Source organism: Oncorhynchus mykiss, chromosome 3 (genome assembly GCF_013265735.2).
Source record: "Oncorhynchus mykiss isolate Arlee chromosome 3, USDA_OmykA_1.1, whole genome shotgun sequence".
In the NCBI taxonomy this organism is placed as follows: Eukaryota; Metazoa; Chordata; class Actinopteri; order Salmoniformes; family Salmonidae; genus Oncorhynchus; species Oncorhynchus mykiss.
Genome location: NC_048567.1, coordinates 59039902 through 59061946, shown reverse-complemented (window position 1 = coordinate 59061946; position 22045 = coordinate 59039902). Strand labels below are relative to the sequence as shown.

General features: G+C 43.6%; 1 protein-coding gene across 1 annotated transcript in view; it reads right to left on the bottom strand.

The window, feature by feature from the left end:
* Positions 1–22045, bottom strand: part of abca12 (ATP-binding cassette, sub-family A (ABC1), member 12) — a 103153-nt gene that overhangs the window by 2846 nt on the left and 78262 nt on the right. The window contains exons 69-79 of the mRNA XM_021597492.2: positions 21404–21458; positions 18657–18834; positions 18197–18312; positions 15567–15726; positions 15015–15268; positions 14378–14582; positions 14057–14166; positions 12347–12497; positions 8080–8214; positions 7441–7544; positions 2802–2894 (exon numbers count right to left, since the gene is read on the bottom strand). Of these exons, the coding sequence (XP_021453167.2) occupies positions 2802–2894; positions 7441–7544; positions 8080–8214; positions 12347–12497; positions 14057–14166; positions 14378–14582; positions 15015–15268; positions 15567–15726; positions 18197–18312; positions 18657–18834; positions 21404–21458 (1561 nt within the window). The remainder of the gene's footprint in view (positions 1–2801; positions 2895–7440; positions 7545–8079; positions 8215–12346; positions 12498–14056; positions 14167–14377; positions 14583–15014; positions 15269–15566; positions 15727–18196; positions 18313–18656; positions 18835–21403; positions 21459–22045) is intronic.

Genomic DNA, 22045 nt, shown 5'->3' with positions numbered 1-22045 from the left:
TACTGCAGTGCATCTCCTCCTCATGGACTGCACCAGATTTACCAGTTCGCTGTGAGATGTTACCCCACTCTTCCACCAAGGCATCTGCAAGTTCATGGACATTTCTGGGGGGAATGGCCCTAGCCCTCAACCTTCGATCCAATAGGTCCCAGACGTGCACAATGGGATTGAGATCCGGACTCTTCGCTGGCCGTGGCAGAACACTGACATTCCTGTCTTGCAGGAAATCACGCACAGAACGAGCAGTATGGCTGGTGGCATTGTCATGCTGGAGGGTCATGTCAGGATGAGCCAGCAGAATGGGTACCAAATGAGGGAGGAGGATATCTTCCCTGTAATACACAGAGTTGAGATTGCCTGCAATGACAACAAGTTCAGTCTGATGATGCTGTGACACACCGCCCCAGACCATGACAGACCCTCCACCTCCAAATTGATCCCACTCCAGAGTACAGGCCTCGGTGTAACGCTCATTCCTTCGACGATATACGCGAATCTGACCATCACCCCTGGTTAGACAAAACCACGACTCGTCAGTGAAGAGCACCTTTTACCAGTCCTGTCTGGTCCAGTGATGATGGGTTTGTGCCCATAGGCGACGTTGTTGCTGGTGATGTCTGGTGAGGACCTGCCTTACAACAGGCCTACAAGCCCTCAGTCCAGCCTCTCTCAGCCTATTGCGGACAGTCTGAACACTGATGGAGGGATTGTGCATTCCTGGTGTAACTCGGGCAGTTAATGTTGCCATCCTGTACCTGTTCCACAGGTGTGATGTTCGGATGTACCGATCCTGTGCAGGTGTTATTACACGCGGTCTGCCATTGCAAGGATGATCAGCTGTCCGTCCTGTCTCCTTGTAGCGCTGTCTTAGGCGTCTCACAGTATGGACATTGCAATTTATTGCCCTGGCCACATCTGCAGTCCTCATGCCTCCTTGCAGCATGCCTAAGGCACATTCACGCAGATGAGCAGGGACCCTGGGCATCTTTCTTTTGGTGTTTTTCAGAGTCAGTAGAAAGGCCTTTTTAGTGTCCTAAGTTTTCATAACTGTGACCTTAATTACCTACCGTCTGTAAGCTGTTAGTGTCTTAACGACCGTTCCACAGGTGCATGTTCATGAATTGTTTATGGTTCATTGAACAAGCATGGGAAACCGTGTTTAAACCCTTTACAATAAAGATCTGTGAAGTTATTTGGATTATTACAAATGATCTTTTAAAGACAGGGTCCTGAAAAAGGGACGTTTCTTTTTTTGCTGAGTTTAGCTTTTGTTGTAGGATAGTGTGCAGCAGCTGCAGCAGGTGTTATTGAAGAGGATGTTGTTGCTAATTTGTTAGCTTCGCCCTTTTCAAGATTAACTTTCAACAAGAAGTTAAAGACGTCCTCCAGAGATCTTTTAACTTTTACTGTTGAAAATCTGTATCCAAATTATAAATACAGCAAAGTACATACACTAAAGGGTAAAACATATATATATATTGCTAAATAGTGTTTAGACACAACTGCAAACTTCAAGGAGTAGAGTATTCGAGCAGTTAGTCTGATGAGAATCTGTGATGTCAGAAAACTGTCTCTGAGCCTGTTGGTATCAGACCTCATGTTCTGATACCGTCTGCCCGATGGTAAGGGAGTGAACAGCTTGTGGTTGGAGTGTGTGGGCTCCTTGATGATTCTTTAAGATAACTGGTTACTTTGTGTACTGAATGTGAAAAAAATGTTTTCAATGAGAAATAAGACTTGTACATTTTGACTGGGAAATGCTTAGCCTAATGGTTGGGTTTTTGTTTTATGATTGAGACCTACTGGCTTATTATGTCTGAGTGAATGTACTGCTTATTCTTTAACATCATGCTATGTGTGACTGCTGTCTTTCTATCAGCCTTAGCAATGTATTTTACAAAAAGTACAGTCACTGTCCTTACAGCATCACCAGCCTGTCACACTCACATTCTTTGATATGTCACTGTTGTCGCTTTTGGTGATAGTATGATAGCGATAGCATTAGGCTACCATAGGTTGTGTAAGCAGTTAGGTTGTTGTTGCTAGTAGCATTATCCATGCTGGAACTGTCTGTGTGAGTGGCATCCCGAAACGTGGCTCAGCCTCAGGCCTGTTTGATTCAGTTGGGTGCATTAAGTGCTGCTATGTTTCTGTTACTTCCTTGATTTTTGAGTTTGGTACAATGTGTTGGAAGATTTTTTACCCCCACCGAAGGCCTAGGTCCAATAGTCACGGTTCAACACTAATATGTGTCTACAAGCTACAGCCTAGCATACAGTTAGCCTGGTCCCAGATCTGTTTGAGTTATCATTGTGCAGTAGTTGGCTATACAACACAAACAGATCTGGGAACAAGCTAGCCTAGAGTACAGGAAACAAACGTCAGATCAGTCAGAGAACAATGGGAATAGCCTGGTCCTAGATCTGTTTGCACTGTCTTGCCAACTCCTATGGCCATTTTCATGCCAAACAATGATCATATGAGTTGGCAAGGCAGCACAAGCAGATCTGGGACCAGGCTAGGTGTACGATACAGGGAATAAATGATGAGTCAGAGAACAACAGGAATATGTGGATCCCAAATCTCCTTTGGCTGTTGTAATGCCAAACAATTACTGTTATAGGAGTTAGCAAGGCAACACAAAAAAAACCTGCAACCAGCCCAGCATAGGCTCTGGTACAGAGAACAACAGATCAGTGAGAAAACAATAGGAGGAGAGCAGCAGAGGACCAGAGGTGACTAATGACTAGCTGAGAGAGGAAGGAGAGGTGGAGGAGAGGGAAGGACGAGAGGCCACTGACCTGTTCTTGATGTGCTGCAGGGAGCCCAGACACCTGAACTGACCCTTCACCATGATGGCCAGACGGGTGCAAAGAGCCTCGCACTCCTCCATACTGGAACACACACAAACACAGTAGAAGTTAGAGGGAAAATTAACCATTATCTATCAGAATATACAACATATACTACAACAAGCACACACACATTTGAGTTTAGTTGACCGTTTTAAAACACACATAAAAAACACATACAATCACTGAGGATGCAACAAGGAAGTCAGAGACGTATTTCCATTGTTGTCCTTATGATGGGAGATTAATTATTATTATTATAAACTGGGTGGTTCAAACCCTGAACGCCGATTGGCTGAAAGCTGTGGTATATCAGACCATATACCACAGGTATGACAAAACATGTATTTTTACTTTTCTAATTACAATGGTAACCAGTTTATAATAGCAATATGTCACCTCGGGGGTTTGTGATATATGGCAAATATACCACAGCTAAGGGTTGTATCCAGGAACTCTGCATTGTGTCGTGCATAAGAACAGCCCTTTGCTGTGGTATATTGACCATATACCACACCCCCTCGGGCCTTACTGCTTAATTATATAACTCATACAGTATACTGCGTAGCTTCACAGAAACCCAGTACCTTCCCTAATTTTATGATCACTCCTGGGCTATTACTTAAAGAAACTTTCTAAAAAATGTTGTGTAAAAGACAGGCTATAGTACAGTATCTTAAAAAAAAGGTAATGCAATTGTAATGCGACATCTCAAAATAGGGCTACTATAATTATAGTCAATGAACTAATCACTGATCATAATCTTGATGTGATTGGCCTGACTGAAACATGGCTTAAGCCTGATGAATTTACTGTGTTAAATGAGGCCTCACCTCCTGGCTACACTAGTGACCATATCCCCCGTGCATCCCGCAAAGGCGGAGGTGTTGCTAACATTTACGATAGCAAATTTCAATTTACAAAAAAAAAAAAATGATGACGTTTTCGTCTTTTGAGCTTCTAGTCATGAAATCTATGTAGCCTACTCAGTCACTTTTTATAGCTACTGTTTACAGGCCTCCTGGGCCATATACAGCGTTCCTCACTGAGTTCCCTGAATTCCTATCGGACCTTGTAGTCATAGCAGATAATATTCTAATCTTTGGTGACTTTAATATTCACATGGAAAAGTCCACAGACCCACTCCAAAAGGCTTTCGGAGCCATCATCGACTCAGTGGGTTTTGTCCAACATGTCTCTGGACCCACTCACTGTCACAGTCATACGCTGGACCTAGTTCTGTCCCATGGAATAAATGTTGTGGATCTTAATATTTTTCCTCATAATCCTGGACTAACGGACCACCATTTTATTACGTTTGCAATTGCAACAAATAATCTGCTCAGACCCCAACCAAGGATCATCAAAAGTCGTGCTATAAATTCACAGACAACACAAAGATTCCTTGATGTCCTTCCAGATTCCCTCTGTCTACCCAAGGACGCCAGAGGACACAAATCAGTTAACCACCTAACTGAGGAACTCAATTTAACCTTGCGCAATACCCTAGATGCAGTTGCACCCCTAAAAACTAAAAACATTTCTCATAAGAAACTAGCTCCCTGGTACACAGAAAATACCCGATCTCTGAAGCAAGCTTCCAGAAAATTGGAACGGAAATGGCGCCACACCAAACTGGAAGTCTTCCAACTAGCTTGGAAAGACAGTACTGTGCAGTACCGAAGAGCCCTCACTGCTGCTCGATCATCCTATTTTTCTAACTTAATTGAGGAAAATAAGAACAATCCGAAATTCCTTTTTGATACTGTCGCAAAGCTAACTAAAAAGCAGCATTCCCCAAGAGAGGATGACTTTCACTTTAGCAGTGATAAATTCATGAACTTCTTTGAGGAAAATATTATAATTATTAGAAAGCAAATTACGGACTCCTCCTTAAATCTGCGTATTCCTTCAAAGCTCAGTTGTCCTGAGTCTGCACAACTCTGCCAGGACCTAGAATCAAGAGAGACGCTCAAGTGTTTTAGTACTATATCTCTTGACACAATGATGAAAATAATCATGGCCTCTAAACCTTCAAGCTGCATACTGGACCCTATTCCAACTAAACTACTGAAAGAGCTGCTTCCTGTGCTTGGCCCTCCTATGTTGAACATAATAAACGGCTCTCTATCCACCGGATGTGTACCAAACTCACTAAAAGTGGCAGTAATAAAGCCTCTCTTGAAAAAGCCAAACCTTGACCCTGAAAATATAAAAAACTATCGGCCTATATCGAATCTTCCATTCCTCTCAAAAATTTTAGAAAAGGCGCAACAACTCACTGCCTTCCTGAAGACAAACAATGTATACGAAATGCTTCAGTCTGGTTTTAGACCCCATCATAGCTCTGAGACGGCACTTGTGAAGGTGGTAAATTACATTTTAATGGCATCGGACCGAGGCTCTGCATCTGTCCTCGTGCTCCTAGACCTTAGTGCTGCTTTTGATACCATCGATCACCACATTCTTTTGGAGAGACTGGAAACCCAAATTGGTCTACACGGACAAGTTCTGGCCTGGTTTAGATCTTATCTGTCGGAAAGATATCAGTTTGTCTCTGTGAATGGTTTGTCCTCTGACAAATCAACTGTAAATTTCGGTGTTCCTCAAGGTTCCGTTTTAGGACCACTATTGTTTTCACTATATATTTTACCTCTTGGGGATGTTATTCGAAAACATAATGTTAACTTTCACTGCTATGCGGATGACACACAGCTATACATTTCAATGAAACATGGTGAAGCCCCAAAATTGCCCTTGCTAGAAGCATGTGTTTCAGACATAAGGAAGTGGATGGCTGCAAACTTTCTACTTTTAAACTCAGACAAAACAGAGATGCTTGTTCTAGGTCCCAAGAAACAAAGAGATCTTCTGTTGAATCTGACAATTAATCTTAATGGTTGTACAGTCGTCTCAAATAAAACTGTGAAGGACCTCGGCGTTACTCTGGACCCTGATCTCTCTTTTGAAGAACATATCAAGACTATTTCAAGGACAGCTTTTTTCCATCTACGTAACATTGCAAAAATCAGAAACTTTCTGTCCAAAAATGATGCAGAAAAATTAATCCATGCTTTTGTCACTTCTAGGTTAGACTACTGCAATGCTCTACTTTCCGGCTACCCGGATAAAGCACTAAATAAACTTCAGTTAGTGCTAAATACGGCTGCTAGAATCCTGACTAGAACCAAAAAATTTGATCATATTACTCCAGTGCTAGCCTCTCTACACTGGCTTCCTGTCAAAGCAAGGGCTGATTTCAAGGTTTTACTGCTAACCTACAAAGCATTACATGGGCTTGCTCCTACCTATCTCTCTGATTTGGTCCTGGTGTACATACCTACACGTACGCTACGGTCACAAGACGCAGGCCTCCTAATTGTCCCTAGAATTTCTAAGCAAACAGCTGGAGGCAGGGCTTTCCCCTATAGAGCTCAATTTTTATGGAACGGTCTGCCTACCCATGTCAGAGACGCAAACTCGGTCTCAACCTTCAAGTCTCTACTGAAGACTCATCTCTTCAGTGGGTCATATGATTGAGTGTAGTCTGGCCCAGGAGTGGGAAGGTGAACGGAAAGGCTCTGGAGCAACGAACCGCCCTTGCTGTCTCTGCCTGGCCGGTTCCCCTCTTTCCACTGGGATTCTCTGCCTCTAACCCTATTACAGGGGCTGAGTCACTGGCTTACTGGGGCTCTCTCATGCCGTCCCTGGAGGGGGTGCGTCACCTGAGTGGGTTGATTCACCGATGTGGTCATCCTGTCTGGGTTGGCGCCCCCCCCCCCCCCCCCTTGGGTTGTGCCGTGGCGGAGGTCTTTGTGGGCTATACTCAGCCTTGTCTCAGGATGGTAAGTTGGTGGTTGAAGATATCCCTCTAGTGGTGTGGGGGCTGTGCTTTGGCAAAGTGGGTGGGGTTATATCCTTCCTGTTTGGCCCTGTCCGGGGGTGTCCTCGGATGGGGCCACAGTGTCTCCGATGGGGCCACAGTGTCTCCTGACCCATCCTGTCTCAGCCTCCAGTATTTATGCTGCAGTAGTTTATGTGTCGGGGGGCTAGGGTCAGTTTGTTATATCTGGAGTACTTCTCCTGTCCTATTCGGTGTCCTGTGTGAATCTAAGTGTGCATTCTCTAATTCTCTCCTTCTCTCTTTCTTTCTCTCTCTCGGAGGACCTGAGCCCTAGGACCATGCCCCAGGAATATCTGACATGATGACTCCTTGCTGTCCCCAGTCCACCTGGCCGTGCTGCTGCTCCAATTTCAACTGTTCTGCCTTATTATTATTCGACCATGCTGGTCATTTATGAACATTTGAACATCTTGGCCATGTTCTGTTATAATCTCCACCCGGCACAGCCAGAAGAGGACTGGCCACCCCATATAGCCTGGTTCCTCTCTAGGTTTCTTCCTAGGTTTTGGCCTTTCTAGGGAGTTTTTCCTAGCCACCGTGCTTCTACACCTGCATTGCTTGCTGTTTGGTGTTTTAGGCTGGGTTTCTGTACAGCACTTTGAGATATCAGCTGATGTACGAAGGGCTATATAAATACATTTGATTTGATTTGATTAGAGGCGTTGGAGAGGTAGGGACGTTTACCTGTGAGAGGTGAGAACTACAGCACACTTCCCCTTGACTTCCTCTGAGATGATCTTCCACAGGTGACGTTTGGAGCGAGGGTCCATACCTGAGGTAGGCTCGTCCTGAGGAGAGAGGGACAGAGGAAAAGAGGAGAGAGGTGAGTTCAAGTGAGATGGAATAGGGAGGAGTGAATGCCTGGTGCTTGACCCGTGTAGTGGTCAAACTTGACTTATGTAAAGGTGAGGTAAGACACTGATGTCTGTCTGAAGATGTCCTAATATGGACACCATATACTGTATAGGACTGAGATAAGGCTTTCACCGGAGGAGCAGCAGCAATATGTTTGCTTCAGTATGAGGCCTAAGCCACAGGAAATAGGGGTGCAGAGGGTGCTGCAGCACCCCCTGAAATAAAAAATATGAATAAAAAATGTAATAAACACATTTCTGAGGATTTCCTAAAATGGACACCATAGAGGATGAGATGAGTATCTGCAACATTGTGTTAGCAGTAGGTATGATGATGTCACACTGTTAATTTGACAGATTGATGAATGGGTGTTGCTCTCGGATGGGTCCTCAGACTGCTCACCAGCAGCCTTATCTGTGTGTGTGTGTGTGTGTGTGTGTGTGTGTGTGTGTGTACACATGTCCTCACCAGCAGCAGTATATTTGGGTGTCCTATGAGTGCCAGGGCAGTGGAGAGCTTCCTACGGGTTCCACAGCTGTAACTGTCACTGATGGTGTGTCTATGGTACCCCAGCTCCAGCTTCTTCAGTAGGTAATTGACCACCTGGGAGGGGAAAACGACAAGAGAAACCAGTTTGGGTTAAAAAAGAAAAAGTCCAGTTACGTATATACCTATTATGGAGGAAAGAAGAATACATACTTTATTTTCCATTTTGTGAGAAACTGACATTTTTCTAAAGATGATTTTGGGTTAAAAACAGAGACCAGTTACGTACTGTAAAACTTCAAATGCAATCTCAAATAGCCTCCTGTACCTTTTTTGCAAGCTGAGCATCAGCACACATTTCAGCAAATAAATGTTTCAAATAAACCTGTGCCTAAATGAATTGTTTCGGAGTGAACTTCAGTGAGTACTGTAAATACTGTGCAAAAGAAGATAAAGGAAAGCAACATCATGGCCATGGATGACACAGCAGTGTGGTTGGACATGGACGGCTCAACTACGTGGGATACAAGGCTCAACGAGTCAGAGAATGATGCTTAAGTGCAAAATCGGGGGGTGTATGATAGGCAGCCTAGTCTTTGCAAGTCTGATCTGCAATTGATTAGTTATTATAATGTTTATACTGGCCATATTGGTCACAATTAACAGTGTGGTATTCTTTTGAACATTTTATTGAGAAAAACCTGTGTGCATTGAGGAAATAAATTTGCCTTGTCTCAGGATGGTAAGTTGGTGGTTGAAGATATCCCTCTAGTGGTGTGGGGGCTGTGCTTTGGCAAAGTGGGTGAGGTTATATCCTTCCTGTTTGGCCCTGTCCGGGGGTGTCCTCGGATGGGGCCACAGTGTCTCCTGACCCATCCTGTCTCAGCCTCCAGTATTTATGCTGCAGTAGTTTATGTGTCGGGGGGCTAGGGTCAGTTTGTTATATCTGGAGTACTTCTCCTGTCCTATTCGGTGTCCTGTGTGAATCTAAGTGTGCGTTCTCTAATTCTCTCCTTCTTTCTCTCTCTCGGAGGACCTGAGCCCTAGGACCATGCCCCAGGACTACCTGACATGATGACTCCTTGCTGTCCCCAGTCCATCTGGCCGTGCTGCTGCTCCAGTTTCAACTGTTCTGCCTTATTATTATTATTCGACCATGCTGGTCATTTATGAACATTTGAACATCTTGGCCATGTTCTGTTATAATCTCCACCCGGCACAGCCAGAAGAGGACTGGCCATCCCACATATGCTCTTTCTATTTCTCTTTCTTTCTCTCTCTCGGAGGACCTGAGCCCTAGGACCATGCCCCAGGAATACCTGACATGATGACTCCTTGCTGTCCCCAGTCCACCTGACTGTGCTGCTGCTCCAGTTCCAACTGTTCTGCCTTATTATTATTCGACCATGCTGGTCATTTATGAACATTTGAACATCTTGTCCATGTTCTGTTATAATCTCCACCCGGCACAGCCAGAAGAGGACTGGCCACCCCATTTAGCCTGGTTCCTATATAAAAACCTGTGTGCATTGAGGAAATAAATGCCTGGCTCAAATAGAAGCCTCTTTCTACTAAGCACTGGTTGTTTTCAGTGATTGAAGCAAATAAACTCCTGGGCTATTACTTGAAGACTTACAGATATACTGTAAACCTATTATGGAGAAATGTTAAGAAGAATAGGATACTTTACTTTTTGGTTAGAAATGTAAACGTGTCTTCTGCCTAGTTAAAGAAACCATTTTGGGTTAAAAAGCAGTTAAATACCTATTACCCAGATGAATATCTAGTTTGAATTTTCCGCCATGCATATTTAATGACATTTGGCAATCAAGGGTGGGTTTGGTTGTTTTGTGTGCTATATTACCTGTCTTCTCTACCTATGTACATTTGCAAGCTTAAACCAGTCTGAGGAAGAACATAGTCTGCTTGCAGTTTACCAATTTAAACCAAACAAGCTAGAAGCTCGAGTTGACTAATAAGAAATTGACATTGACTGAGAGCAACAACACATTGAATTGTCTGTGTGCATCAAAGACATTAACAACAGTATGCTAGACTTTTTGTTGCATTTAAAATAATCCATATTACATGCACCATAAAAACCCTAGACAGTGGAGCTGCTCTAAATGCAACTGTTTTATATTCATTCTACACTAAGGCTCCTTTACAGCAATCTTAAGCATGAGCTATTTTCCCATAGGTCGACAACATTTACACATGATTGTCTTTTGTATTCCTGGTTAATAGTCCTGAGCAAAGATATAGAACGCCTCCACACTCTTTAGGTCCTGAAAAATCTCTGGTCCGCCCCAGGTATACTTCGATTAACTTCGTATAATAAACAGCTTTATAACATGTGTTCCATGGATAAAGACACAACAAATGTGAATTTTGAATGATTATCTAGCTAAAACGTTGATAAGAAAATATCTAACAGTTAGTTCAAAAGTATGTTCGGTCTCCTAGATTGTACTAACAGTAAGTGTACTAACATTTAGTTTAAAAGTGCTATTTTATTCTCTCTTCAGGTGGCCTTTAAAACCGAGCTATAATGTTTCCCCTAAATAAATAGTGGCTAAACCATGTAAATATGAAACAACCCCATTAAGGCATTAGGCCTTGGTCTAATTACCTCAAGTTATGACTGTCTGATGAAGAGCATTACAGAGGAGGGAGGCTATATATAAACCAACCTTTCCCTGTGAATTATCTTAAGACTATAACCACTGTTGTTATGGTCATTAAAGCCATTGTTGTCTCTCTCGCTTTCTCTCCCTCCCCCCTCTACCTATTTGTGTGAATTACCTAAGACTAGCAGCCACTGTTGTTGTGGACATTAAAGCCATTTTTGTCATCACCCTGAACGGAACAGAGAATGGTAACGACGGCAGTAATGGCCAGAGCCCTTGTAAGGCTCTGGTATAATGGAGATTATGGCGAGTCATCCGCATCATTTCTGTGTCTGATTGGCTGTTTGTATCTATTGGTGACATCATTGAGGTTGTCAGAGCATATCAGTGTAATGGGGCTGATGTGTCCAAAATGAAAGGATGGAGAGGGAGGAGGGGAGAGGAGATGGAGGTTGAGCGAGCGAGAGCGTGGGGAGGAAGGGGAGAGAGAGGGTGGTAGAGGGAGCCCTTGATAGATGCTAGACATCCTCAAAAACCCACACAGTCAAAGGATGCTAGCTTTCTGCCTTTGTAAGCAGATCTGGGTCATCATGTATATGTATTATTCTCTGTAAATATGATTCAGTTTCTTTGAAAATGCTTTGAATGTGCTCACATGTGACTTGTAGCCTCTTGTGACATGTCAGATAGAAAAAAGAAAATCTAAAATCTCATTATCTTTGACTGTTCTCCGTGCAGACTTCATCAGTATTGCAGCGAGAGAGAAAACATCAGAAACACTCACTCTCCATAATAATCCTTGGAGAATGAATGCACAGATTGATTACCTTTCTGAGTGATGAATTAGGTGGAGCAGTGCCTGCGGTGAACTGTCAAACATGATCCTCTCATCATAGCATGATCTCTCTGCTAGGAAGAAAAATCCATCTGGATCCATTGATACATCCACTACAGTCTGCCTTAATTGGAAAACAGAGGTAACCAAGCTCAGCTCTGTCTAAACTACATTCAACTTTATACCAGCCCGGTGTACTGTATCTTTAAGGGTTCTTCACTAGGTTTCTCGGTCTTACTCATAGTGAGTGTGCCAGCATTTAGTACTACAATAGCTAGTGATGGAACTTTTATCCTTTCTGATTCTAAAGTCGATCTGTTGATGTTGTTCTCTGTGTTTCGATGGACAGCAAAGGACAGAAGGAGTACAGTGTCAAGCTAGATGTCAATCTTAACTTTTTTTATTTTGTTATTCTGTTATGTTGATGTTCTCCATGCTTTGATGAGAGCAAAGTAGGAAGGAGTACCTCAGTACCTAGCTAGATTTCAATATTTTATTTTCAGATTCTGAAGTTCTTCTGTTGATGTTGCTCTCCGTGCTTTGATGTAAAGCAAAGAAGAAAGGAGTACAGTACCTAGCTAGATATGGATCTTTTATTTTCAGATTTTAACGTTGTTCTGCAATGGTTCTCTGTGCTTTGGTGAAAGATAAGTATTGTTGTGGGTGTAAGGGAGGGCCATATCTTAATGGGGAGAAACACAGTTACCCAGATCCTAGGTGACATAATCCACCCTCTACACGGTCACAAAGAAAACAGTCCTCTATGGACTGTGGGAGGTCTTACCCGGTCTATCTCGCTCTTGGAGATGCCTCGGATGCGGGCATAGAAGTACATGTGCTCCTCCCCTGTCAGCAGGTCATCCAGAGCGTCCACTTGGGGACAGTAACCGATGTTGATGCCCTCGTTACGGCAGTCAATGATGTCAACCATCCTCCTGAAAGCACGTACGCAGATAGAGATTTAAAAGAGTGTAAGAGGTTAAAAGGTTCCTATGCTCTCAGGATATGGTTCTGAATAATACAGGCAGGCGACATGAGAAAAGTATACTTCACTTTTAAAAAATGTATCTCACGAGCATAATTGCAGGGGATAATCAAATGGATCATGTGCTCAAATCCATTAATGAATGGATATTTGTAAAATACAGTGCATTCAGGAAAGTATTCAGTAGCGATTACAGCCTTGTGTCTTCTTGGGTATGATGCGACAAGCTTGGCACACCTGTATTAGGGAAGTTTCTCCAATTCTTCTCTGCATATCCTCTCAAGCTCTGTCAGGTTAGATGGGGCACATCGCTGCACAGCTATTTCCAGGTCTCTCTAGAGATGTTCATTCAGGTTCAAGTCCGGGCTCTGGCTGGGCCACTCAAGGACATTCAGAGACTTGTCCCGAATCCACTCCTACGCTGTCTTGGCTGTGTGCTTAGGGTCATTGTCCTGTTGGAAGGTTAAACTTTGCCTCAGTATGAGGTTCTGAGCTCTCTGGAGCAGGTTTTCATCAAGGATCTCTCTGTACTTTTCTCTGTTCATTTTTCCCTCGATCCTGACTAGTCTTCCAGTCCCTGCCTCTGAAAAACATCCCCACAGCATGAAGCTGCCACCACCATGCTTCACCATAGGGATGGTGCCAGGTTTCCTCCATATGTGACGCTTGGTATTCAGGCCAAGTAGTTCCATCTTGGTTTCATCAGACCAGATAATCTTTTTTCTCATGGTCTGAGAGTCCTTTAGGTGCCCTTTGGCAAACTCCAAACGTGCTGTCATATGCCTTTTATTGAGGAGTATCTTCCGTCTGGCCACTCTACCGTAAAGGCCTGATTGGTGGAGTGCTTTAGAGATGGTTGTCCTTCTGGAAGGATCTTCCATCGCCACAGAGGAACTCTGGAGCTCTGTCAGAGTGACCATAGGGTTCTTGGTCACCTCCCTGACCAAGGCCCTTCTCCCCCAATTGCTCAGTTTGGCCGGCGGCCAGGTCAAGGAAGAGTCTTGGTGGTTCCAAACTTCTTCCATTTAACAGTGATGGGGCCACTGTGTTCTTGGGGACCTTCAATGCTGCAGAAATGCTTTGGTACCCTTCCTCAGATCTGTGCCTCGACACAATCCTATCTCGGAGCTCTACGGACAACTCCTTTGACCTCATGGCTTGGTTTTTGCTCTGACATGCACTGTCAACTGTGGAACCTTATTTAAACAAGTATGTGCCTTTCCAAATCATGTCCAACCAATTGAATTTACCACAGGTAGACTCCAATCAAGTTGTAGAAACATCTCAAGGATGCCAGACCCACTGGCTCCAGGTCATCTATAAGTCTATGCTAGGTTTTTGCTTTGTCATTATAGGGTATTGTGTGTAGGTTGGTGAGTAAAAACAATTATTTCATACATTTTAGAATAAGGCTGTAGCGTAACAAAATGTGGCAAGAGTGAAACGTTCTGAATACTTTCCGAGTGTACTGTATAAGGTAACGTAACACATATTACACCATAGCCTTACCCATCCCAGTCCTTGATCTGTGCTGTCCCTTCAGTAGGGCTGATGTCTCCAGTCAGCATCTTAAAAGTGGTGGTCTTCCCTGCACCGTTCACCCCCAGTAGACCAAAGCACTGCACAGCACAACCACACAACCACACTCATGTCAAGGACCAAAACAGCCGCTGTACCAAACTCAGAACGAGACTTAATTTAGACTCATCCTCAAAGACTTAACTTAAGACTTGGACTTGCCTAAAGTGACCTATTGGCAAATCTTATAGTGACTTCATAAACCTTGTAAAGTATGTGATTGCTGCAGAATCAGATGAAGCCTGAGGTTACCTCTCCAGCAGGAATGCCCACAGACAGCCTCTTGACGGCCTGGACCTTCTTGGCCAGGTGATGGTAAACCTTGGTCAGCTGGTTGACCTGCAGCAGGTCAGTAACAGCCGCTCCGCTGGTCACACGTTGGCACTCTGCCACAACATCCTCATCCTCGTCCTGGCTACCTGTCTGAGGCACTGCCTTCTTGGGGAAGATCAGGTTCCTATGGAGGAGAGGGATGGAGGGATGAGGAAGGGATAAATAAATATTTTTTATTGTCACATACAACAGATAGGTGCAATTAAATGTTTTACAGAGTCCGCCATAGTAGTACCATGCCCCTGGAGCAAATTAGGGTTAAGTGGCTTGCTCGAAGAGGGAGAAAGAATGTGAGAAAAGATGCATATGAGGGTAACAGTAACAGAAGAACTCAGCAACATATGGGGACCAGGAATTTACGCTTTTCCACCATTGACCCTCTAGCCTGATAATGACTCATATGTTCGTTGCCATGCCATAGGAGTTGGTAAGACAGCAAAAACAGATCTAGGACCAGTTTAATTGTGCCCTACATGCCCACCATGCCTCCCACATCCATATATCATCATTGCCCATTCCAATCTGCTATAGTTCTCTATCACCACAGCAGACTCACCTGACTTTACGTATGAGCCACTTGTTGAGCAGCAGACGTAGGGTGAAGCCAATGAAGCCTTGGAGGAAGAGGGAGACGAACATCCAGCCCAGCATGTCCATGGTGAAGGGGTTCTTATAGGCGTCCACTCCATACACACTGAGGATCTGAACCTGCATATCAACCCTGGCCAGCTCCATCAGGCCGTTCCCAAAACTAAACTGGGGGAAGATCAGGAACACATAGGACAGGATTCTGTACACCTCGTGTATCCTCTGTGGAAAGAGAGAAAGAGAAATAGATAGGGGGAGAGAGAGAAGGGGTGCTCAGTCCATGGGATGTCAACTAGGTAAACAAAGAATTAGTTAAATTATTTAACAATATTGACAGGAAGTTCAAAACCCCTCCAATGCTTTATCAAACATAAAGAGTAATGGACTCAGAAACCCCTTCGATATAAAAAGGCAATCAGAACAAACGTCTGAACTACATATTTTTTCAGGGTAACATCTTTTCAACATGGCTCCAGTTATAAAATGTCTCCTTCAGTCATCTCTACATTGTGCTGCTCACTTCATCATTCTCATTGAGCTGTCCCAGGAAGAAGACGATGGAGGTGGAGATGATGGTGTTGGTGCTGATGAAGAGGTTGATGCACACGTAGCTGATGAAGGCCATCTCTGCATCCTTAAAGACCCCTGACAGCAGGTACATCCAAGGGAATGTGGCAAACCTGAAAACCAGATGACAACATGACACTTGTCAGCCTTTACATTATAACATGTTATTTAATGTTCAATGCACGAGACATTTAGTCTCTCTAATAACAGACTGTTAAACATAGCAAGCTAGCACACGTGATATTTGGTTCTGGGTTATGATATTATGATTACAACTTTCAGCCTTTAACTTGCAACTAATCTCTCGTGAAAGACTCTGTGGAGGTGGTGCTTGATGTGAAGGCAGGGATTTTTACCAGAACATGTGGGTGGTTCTGTAGTGGGGAGGAGTTGAATCTGATGTTTCCACTAGCTCAGACTTCAACACTTTGGCCCCCACAACTAGATGGAATAGAGCTAGCGCTCATACATTTGTATTTTCTGGGTTCTGAGATTCACTTGCAACAGATGATGAATGCATGATTTGCTTAATCTCATTGTAATTGACTCGGTGGAATGACTATATGAAACAAGAGACCAAGCCAGAGAACTTTGCAAAATAAAGAAAAAATAAAAGAAACTTTAACTCCATTTTCAAGGAGAGTAAACACTTAAACCACAAAAGCTAAAAGAGAAGAAGATAAATGAGTTCCTTTATATATTCCCCCATGGTGAGGCCCTATCCTCTCTCTTACTCTAAATGATCTGCCTTTTTCTTTTGATTGGGGTGCCTGGGTCAAGGGAGAGTGTGTGCAGAGGGAAGTGAGTGGAAGAGAGGAGAGGGGGAGAGAGAAATAGAGGGGGGGGGGGTGAATGAGAGAGATGAGGGTGGAGGAGGAGGCTGTGGGGCAGTCAGACTGACTAAATAGGAGAGACCATCTGCTCCAAGCCAAGCTGCCACACAGAAGCAGAGAAACAAGTCCAGAGTATGTACAGTGGGGAGAACAAGTATTTGATACACTGCCGATTTTGCAGGTTTTCCTACTGTAATTTTTATCATAGGTACACTTCAACTGTGAGAGACGGAATCTAAAACAAAAATCCAGAAAATCACATTGTATGATTTTTAAGTAATTCATTTGCATTTTATTGCATGACATAAGTATTTGATACATCAGAAAAGCAGAACTTAATATTTGGTACAGAAACCTTTGTTTGCAATTACAGAGATCATACGTTTCCTGTAGTTCTTGACCAGGTTTGCACACACTGCAGCAGGGATTTTGGCCCACTCCTCCATACAGACCTTCTCCAGATCCTTCAGGTTTCGGGGCTGTCGCTGGGAAATACGGACTTTCAGCTCCCTCCAAAGATCTTCTATTGGTTGGGATGGTGTTCTTGGGGTTGTACTCATCCTTCTTCTTCCTCCAAACACGGCGAGTGGAGTTTAGACCAAAAAGCTCTATTTTTGTCTCATCAGACCACATGACCGTCTCCCATTACTCCTCATTGATCAGGTCCTGCCGTGTAGTTCTGGGCTGATCCCTCACCTTCCTCATGATCATTGATGCCCCACGAGGTGAGATCTTGCATGGAGCCCCAGACCGAGGGTGATTGACCGTCATCTTGAACTTCTTCCTTTTCTAATAATTGCGCCACCAGTTGTTGCCTTCTCACCAAGCTGCTTGCCTATTGTCCTGTAGCCCATCCCAGCCTTGTGCAGGTCTACAATTTTAACCCTGATGTCCTTACACAGCTCTCTGGTCTTGGCCATTGTGGAGAGGTTGGAGTCTGTTTGATTGAGTGTGTGGACAGGTGTCTTTTATACAGGTAACTGAGTTCAAACAGGTGCAGTTAATACAGGTAATGAGTGGAGAACAGGAGGGCTTCTTAAAGAAAAACTAACAGGTCTGTGAGAGCAGGAATTTTTACTGGTTGGTAGGTGATCAAATACTTATGTTATGCAATAAAATGCAAATGAATTACTTAAATATCATACAATGTGATTTTCTGGATTTTTGTTTTAGATTCCGTCTCTCACAGTTTAAGTGTAAATGATAAAAATTACAGACCTCTACATGCTTTGTAAGTAGGAAAACCTGCAAAATCGTCAGTGTATTAAATACTTGTTCTCCCCACTGTATAGGCAGACAGACCGGCAGACAGACAGGCTGCTGTGAAAGAGGAATCACACTGAAGTAGGTTCTGAATTGATGGAATTCTGCTTCACATTCTACCTTGCGTGAAATAGACTGGGGTCTTAAGAAGACATGTTCAGTAGCAAGCAGCCACCCATCACTTAGTGACAAGAAATGGTTTCATCCTTTGATGAAACCTCCCCACCTGCTTGAGTTGATAGTACTGGGGAGCTACTGTGTATATGGTACTCAAGGAAAGGAAGGTGTGATCTTCCAGCAACTGAGATCCTTCACCTCTGACATGGATAAGGGAACCTGTATTGTGTGTGTGTGCAGTCACTATGGTGATACCTACTCACCCAAAGTGTGTGTGTGTGTGTGTGTGTGTCTGCATGTGTTTGTCCGTCTATCTGTGTGTGTGTGTGTGTGTGTACACGTGTGTACACGTGTGTACATGTGTACTTACCCAAACATGACCAGCAGCAGACTCACAGCAGCAAGGTTCTGCCTGTCAGTAAAGGCTGGGAGCTGAAAGGCTGCTATCGTGGCAATTGAGAGAGCGACTGGGACCATGTATAAGGCCTGGAGAAACAGGAACGCTTAACACACCGTAGTACACTGGTCGCTTAAATACATCACATACATCAAACTGTAGAATCACTGGCAACTGCCTCTTTCAATAGTGGAAATCAATCAAGTTCATACCAGTCATATTCATTTAACAGCTAAACATCATCTTCTTGTAGTTTACAATCCCAAAACAAATAAAGAAAAGGTGTGGGCCGTAATGCCGTCATTGACTGTATGAAGGAAGTGCAGGATGAGCAAAATCAAGAATCTCCTGGCTAGCATTTTTAGACAATGCAGCAATGCTAGTGGAAATGTATTATATCAGTTAGCCGTGCATGGTGTTGACATAGTCCTACCATGTCGTAGAAGAAGTTGATAGCCCAGTAGAAGGGTTCTCCTATCCCAGAGATGTGCTGCAGTGTCTTGGAGCCGCTGTGGTGCTCCTGGACCTCGTAGATCGCGAAGCTAGCAGTCATAATGGAGTAGCCAGTCAGGGCACACACAGCCACCAGGATATGGACCAGACCTTGCACTCTGGGGAGACGGAGAGAGGGAGAGAGGGAGAGAAAGAGAAAGAGAAGAGAAAAAGAGAGAGAGAGAGAGGTCACTAAGCTGGGGGATCACACAGCCAAGTGTCCTCTTATAGCCAGAAGAGGATGGAGAACTGCTGATGTAAAAAGGGCTTTATAAATGCATTTGATTGATTGATTGATTGATTGATCACCAGAGCCAAGTGTCCTATGTTAATTAGTCCTCCTATGAACTGTCCTGTGCTTATTTTACAGGCCTGAAAACATTGTTAGTAGGTTTCCATGCCAGCTGAGCCAGTAATTCATTTGAAGGGTTCATTGGAGAAACTCACAACAAACAAGATTTCATTAATAATAAATGGGTCTCTCGTGAAGAGAGATGTTCCAACTCCAGCAGTGACAAGATAATAGCCACAAAGAAGAAATTACTGTTTTACCAACACCACCTGCCAGAGCTCTCCTACAATTTATGAGTCGAACCAGCTGCTTCCTGCTATTGAGACGTCTATGTGATAAAGATATTTTAAGAGGCATTGTTGAGAAGCGTCATGGTTGTCAGATTCATAGCAACTGGCTGGAGCTCTTTAAGATATTACCTACTGTGTCGTTGTCTTTGATGCCTCCCCATTCAAATTCACTCAGCTAGATTCATGCCTCCCCTTTACTTCTTTTGTTTTTGATCGAGCTCCCCTACATGATTGGTGTTCTGCCTCCCTCTTCATTTCATTTTGGCTAGGCTGCAGGAGGCAGGAGGACCACAGACAGAGGACCATGGACAAAGAGAATATGTTGGACGAGGATAGCTGGAAAATGAAAGACAATCACTGGCAGAGGAACAAAGAGACAGGCTGTAGTGTGTCCTGTAACCAGAAGCAAAGACAGTCTTATTATCACTATGACCAACAGGCCATCCCGAACCCCACTAAGGCAGATGCATGAACACCATAGTCAGGACGAGACATCATTTGGGGTCATCTTAAACACGAGTTAGGCCAAAAATGATATTAGACACCACAAATTTTAGCTAGTGATTTTTGATTTGTCATCTGAAGGAACATTTCAGATTGAAGTTAAAAGAAATACAGCAGTTGAGACTCAACTCAACAGATCTTTGATACTAATGAATGTCTTAAGGGAACCCCTTGATCAAAGCAGTGACCTTCTCCCTCAGAACAAAATGACAGGCTTTGGGCTAAAATTGGACCAGTGTGTGTGTGTGTGTGTGTGTGTGTTTAGTCTGGGGGACTGTCACACTGTATAGCCTAGTAAATTAGGTCAATTAGTAACTGTTGACAACAAATATCAGCTATTGATTGTGATTTTTAATCTGATGGAAGAGCAAACGTTAAGAGGTTAAAAAAAACCCAAGAGATCTTTGATAATGATGATGAAAGTATTGGGGAACATCTGTCCGAAAGCAGGGTTCTGTCCTCTGCTCTGTCAAGTCCTCTTAGTCTGAAAAAAACAGAGCTAACCCAGGTTGTGGGTCGGGGAATACTGTCGCGATGAATAGCCAACGACTGAGAAGAGCAATCCCAGGTCCCTAAAATAGCCTGCAGTCAGTGTTAAAAACAGCCACGGTCGGAGAAGTGGGAAGCTCTGTGAATTAATCAAACTCTGCACCACCCTAAATAGTAAATACACAGAGTCCCAAATTGCACCCTATTCCATACAAAGTGCAATATTTTTGACCAGAGCCCTATGGACCCTTTTCAAAAGTATTGTACTATATAGGGAATAGGGTGCCATTTTGCACACATACACATTATATTGGGCCTGCTGACTGTCCCTGATCAATAATGCCAGCTCAGGAAAATCCATTCATCAAATCAGATATGGGTAAATACAGCAAGTCAGATTACATTAGGACTTTAATTTAAATGTCAGGGTTAGTCTCCATATAGTCCTTGTTATCTCAGTCTAGCACTAGACTGGTTTCCTTTTGGAGATATCAACACAGTGTCACTCCCTGACCTGAGTATTCTTTGTTTTCTTTATTGTTTTGGTTAGGTCAGGGTGTGACATGGTTGATGTATGTGTTTTTGTACTGTCTAGGGGTTTTGTAGGTTTATGGGGTTGTTTACCATCTAGGTGTTTTATATGTCTATGGTTGCCTAGATTGGTTCTCAATTAGAGGCAGGTGTTCTGATTGGGAACCATATTTAGGCAGCCATCTTCTTTGGGTATTTCGTGGGTTATTGTCTATGTCTAGTTGCCTGTGTCTGCATGTTCGTAGTATAGCGGCACGTTAGTTTTTGTAGTTTGTTTAGTGTCGGTCTTCATTAAAATATATCATGTATTCAATTCACGCCTTGGTCTTCTCACTACGACGACCGTGACACACAGGTTAATGATAGTAATAAACATTGAAGTATCTTTAGGTATGTCAGGCAGACACCGGATCATCAGGCTTTGGCTCGCCAACCAAAATTGAAACAATCTCACGAGGACCAATGAAAGGCATGGTAACTCCGTTTAGCGAAAAGCGACATACTTTGTAGAGTGAACCAAGAGCAAGAAAGAAAGAGAAAGAGAGAGAAGAAGACAAGGGAGTGTGTGTACTGTGTCCTTACATGGCATCTTCTTCTTGTACTTCACCAGGATAGGGATGACTGGACACAGAGATGGCTGTATAGACACAAAAACAGACAATCAATTTAGCCACATTCATAAGATAAAACCATGACACTGCACAGATATACTGAACCAAGGATAAAACAAATGAGTCAGCCAGAGTAGCGCTAGACACAATCCCTAGATTTCACCTCCCTCTCATACCTCTCCTTCCTCCTCCTTTCTCTCCTCCCTCCTCCTCCTTCCTCTCCTTCCTCCTCCTTGGCCTGTGTGAGTCTACAGATTACATTTGAATGATTGCACTCCTTCCTCCCCTCCTCCTCTACCCTCCCCTCGGCTCGCTTATTGACTGGGCAGACAGTATATTTCAGGTGGTGCTGAAATAAGGTTGAAACGCCAGTCTGCCTGCCTCAGTCCCTGAGTACACCTCTCAACACTCCCTGATTGGTATTCAGCCTGCATAGTGATTGTAGACTGAGGAGAACACACTACTGCCCCCTGGCTCTAAACAATGGAACTGACCTTACTATGACCCAACTGTGAACACTTTCGTGCATGGATTTAACAATGGTGGAAACCCTTCAGTCAACGTTTACACAATCCACTGCTTTTAAATCTATGGCAGGAAGTGTGCAAATGCA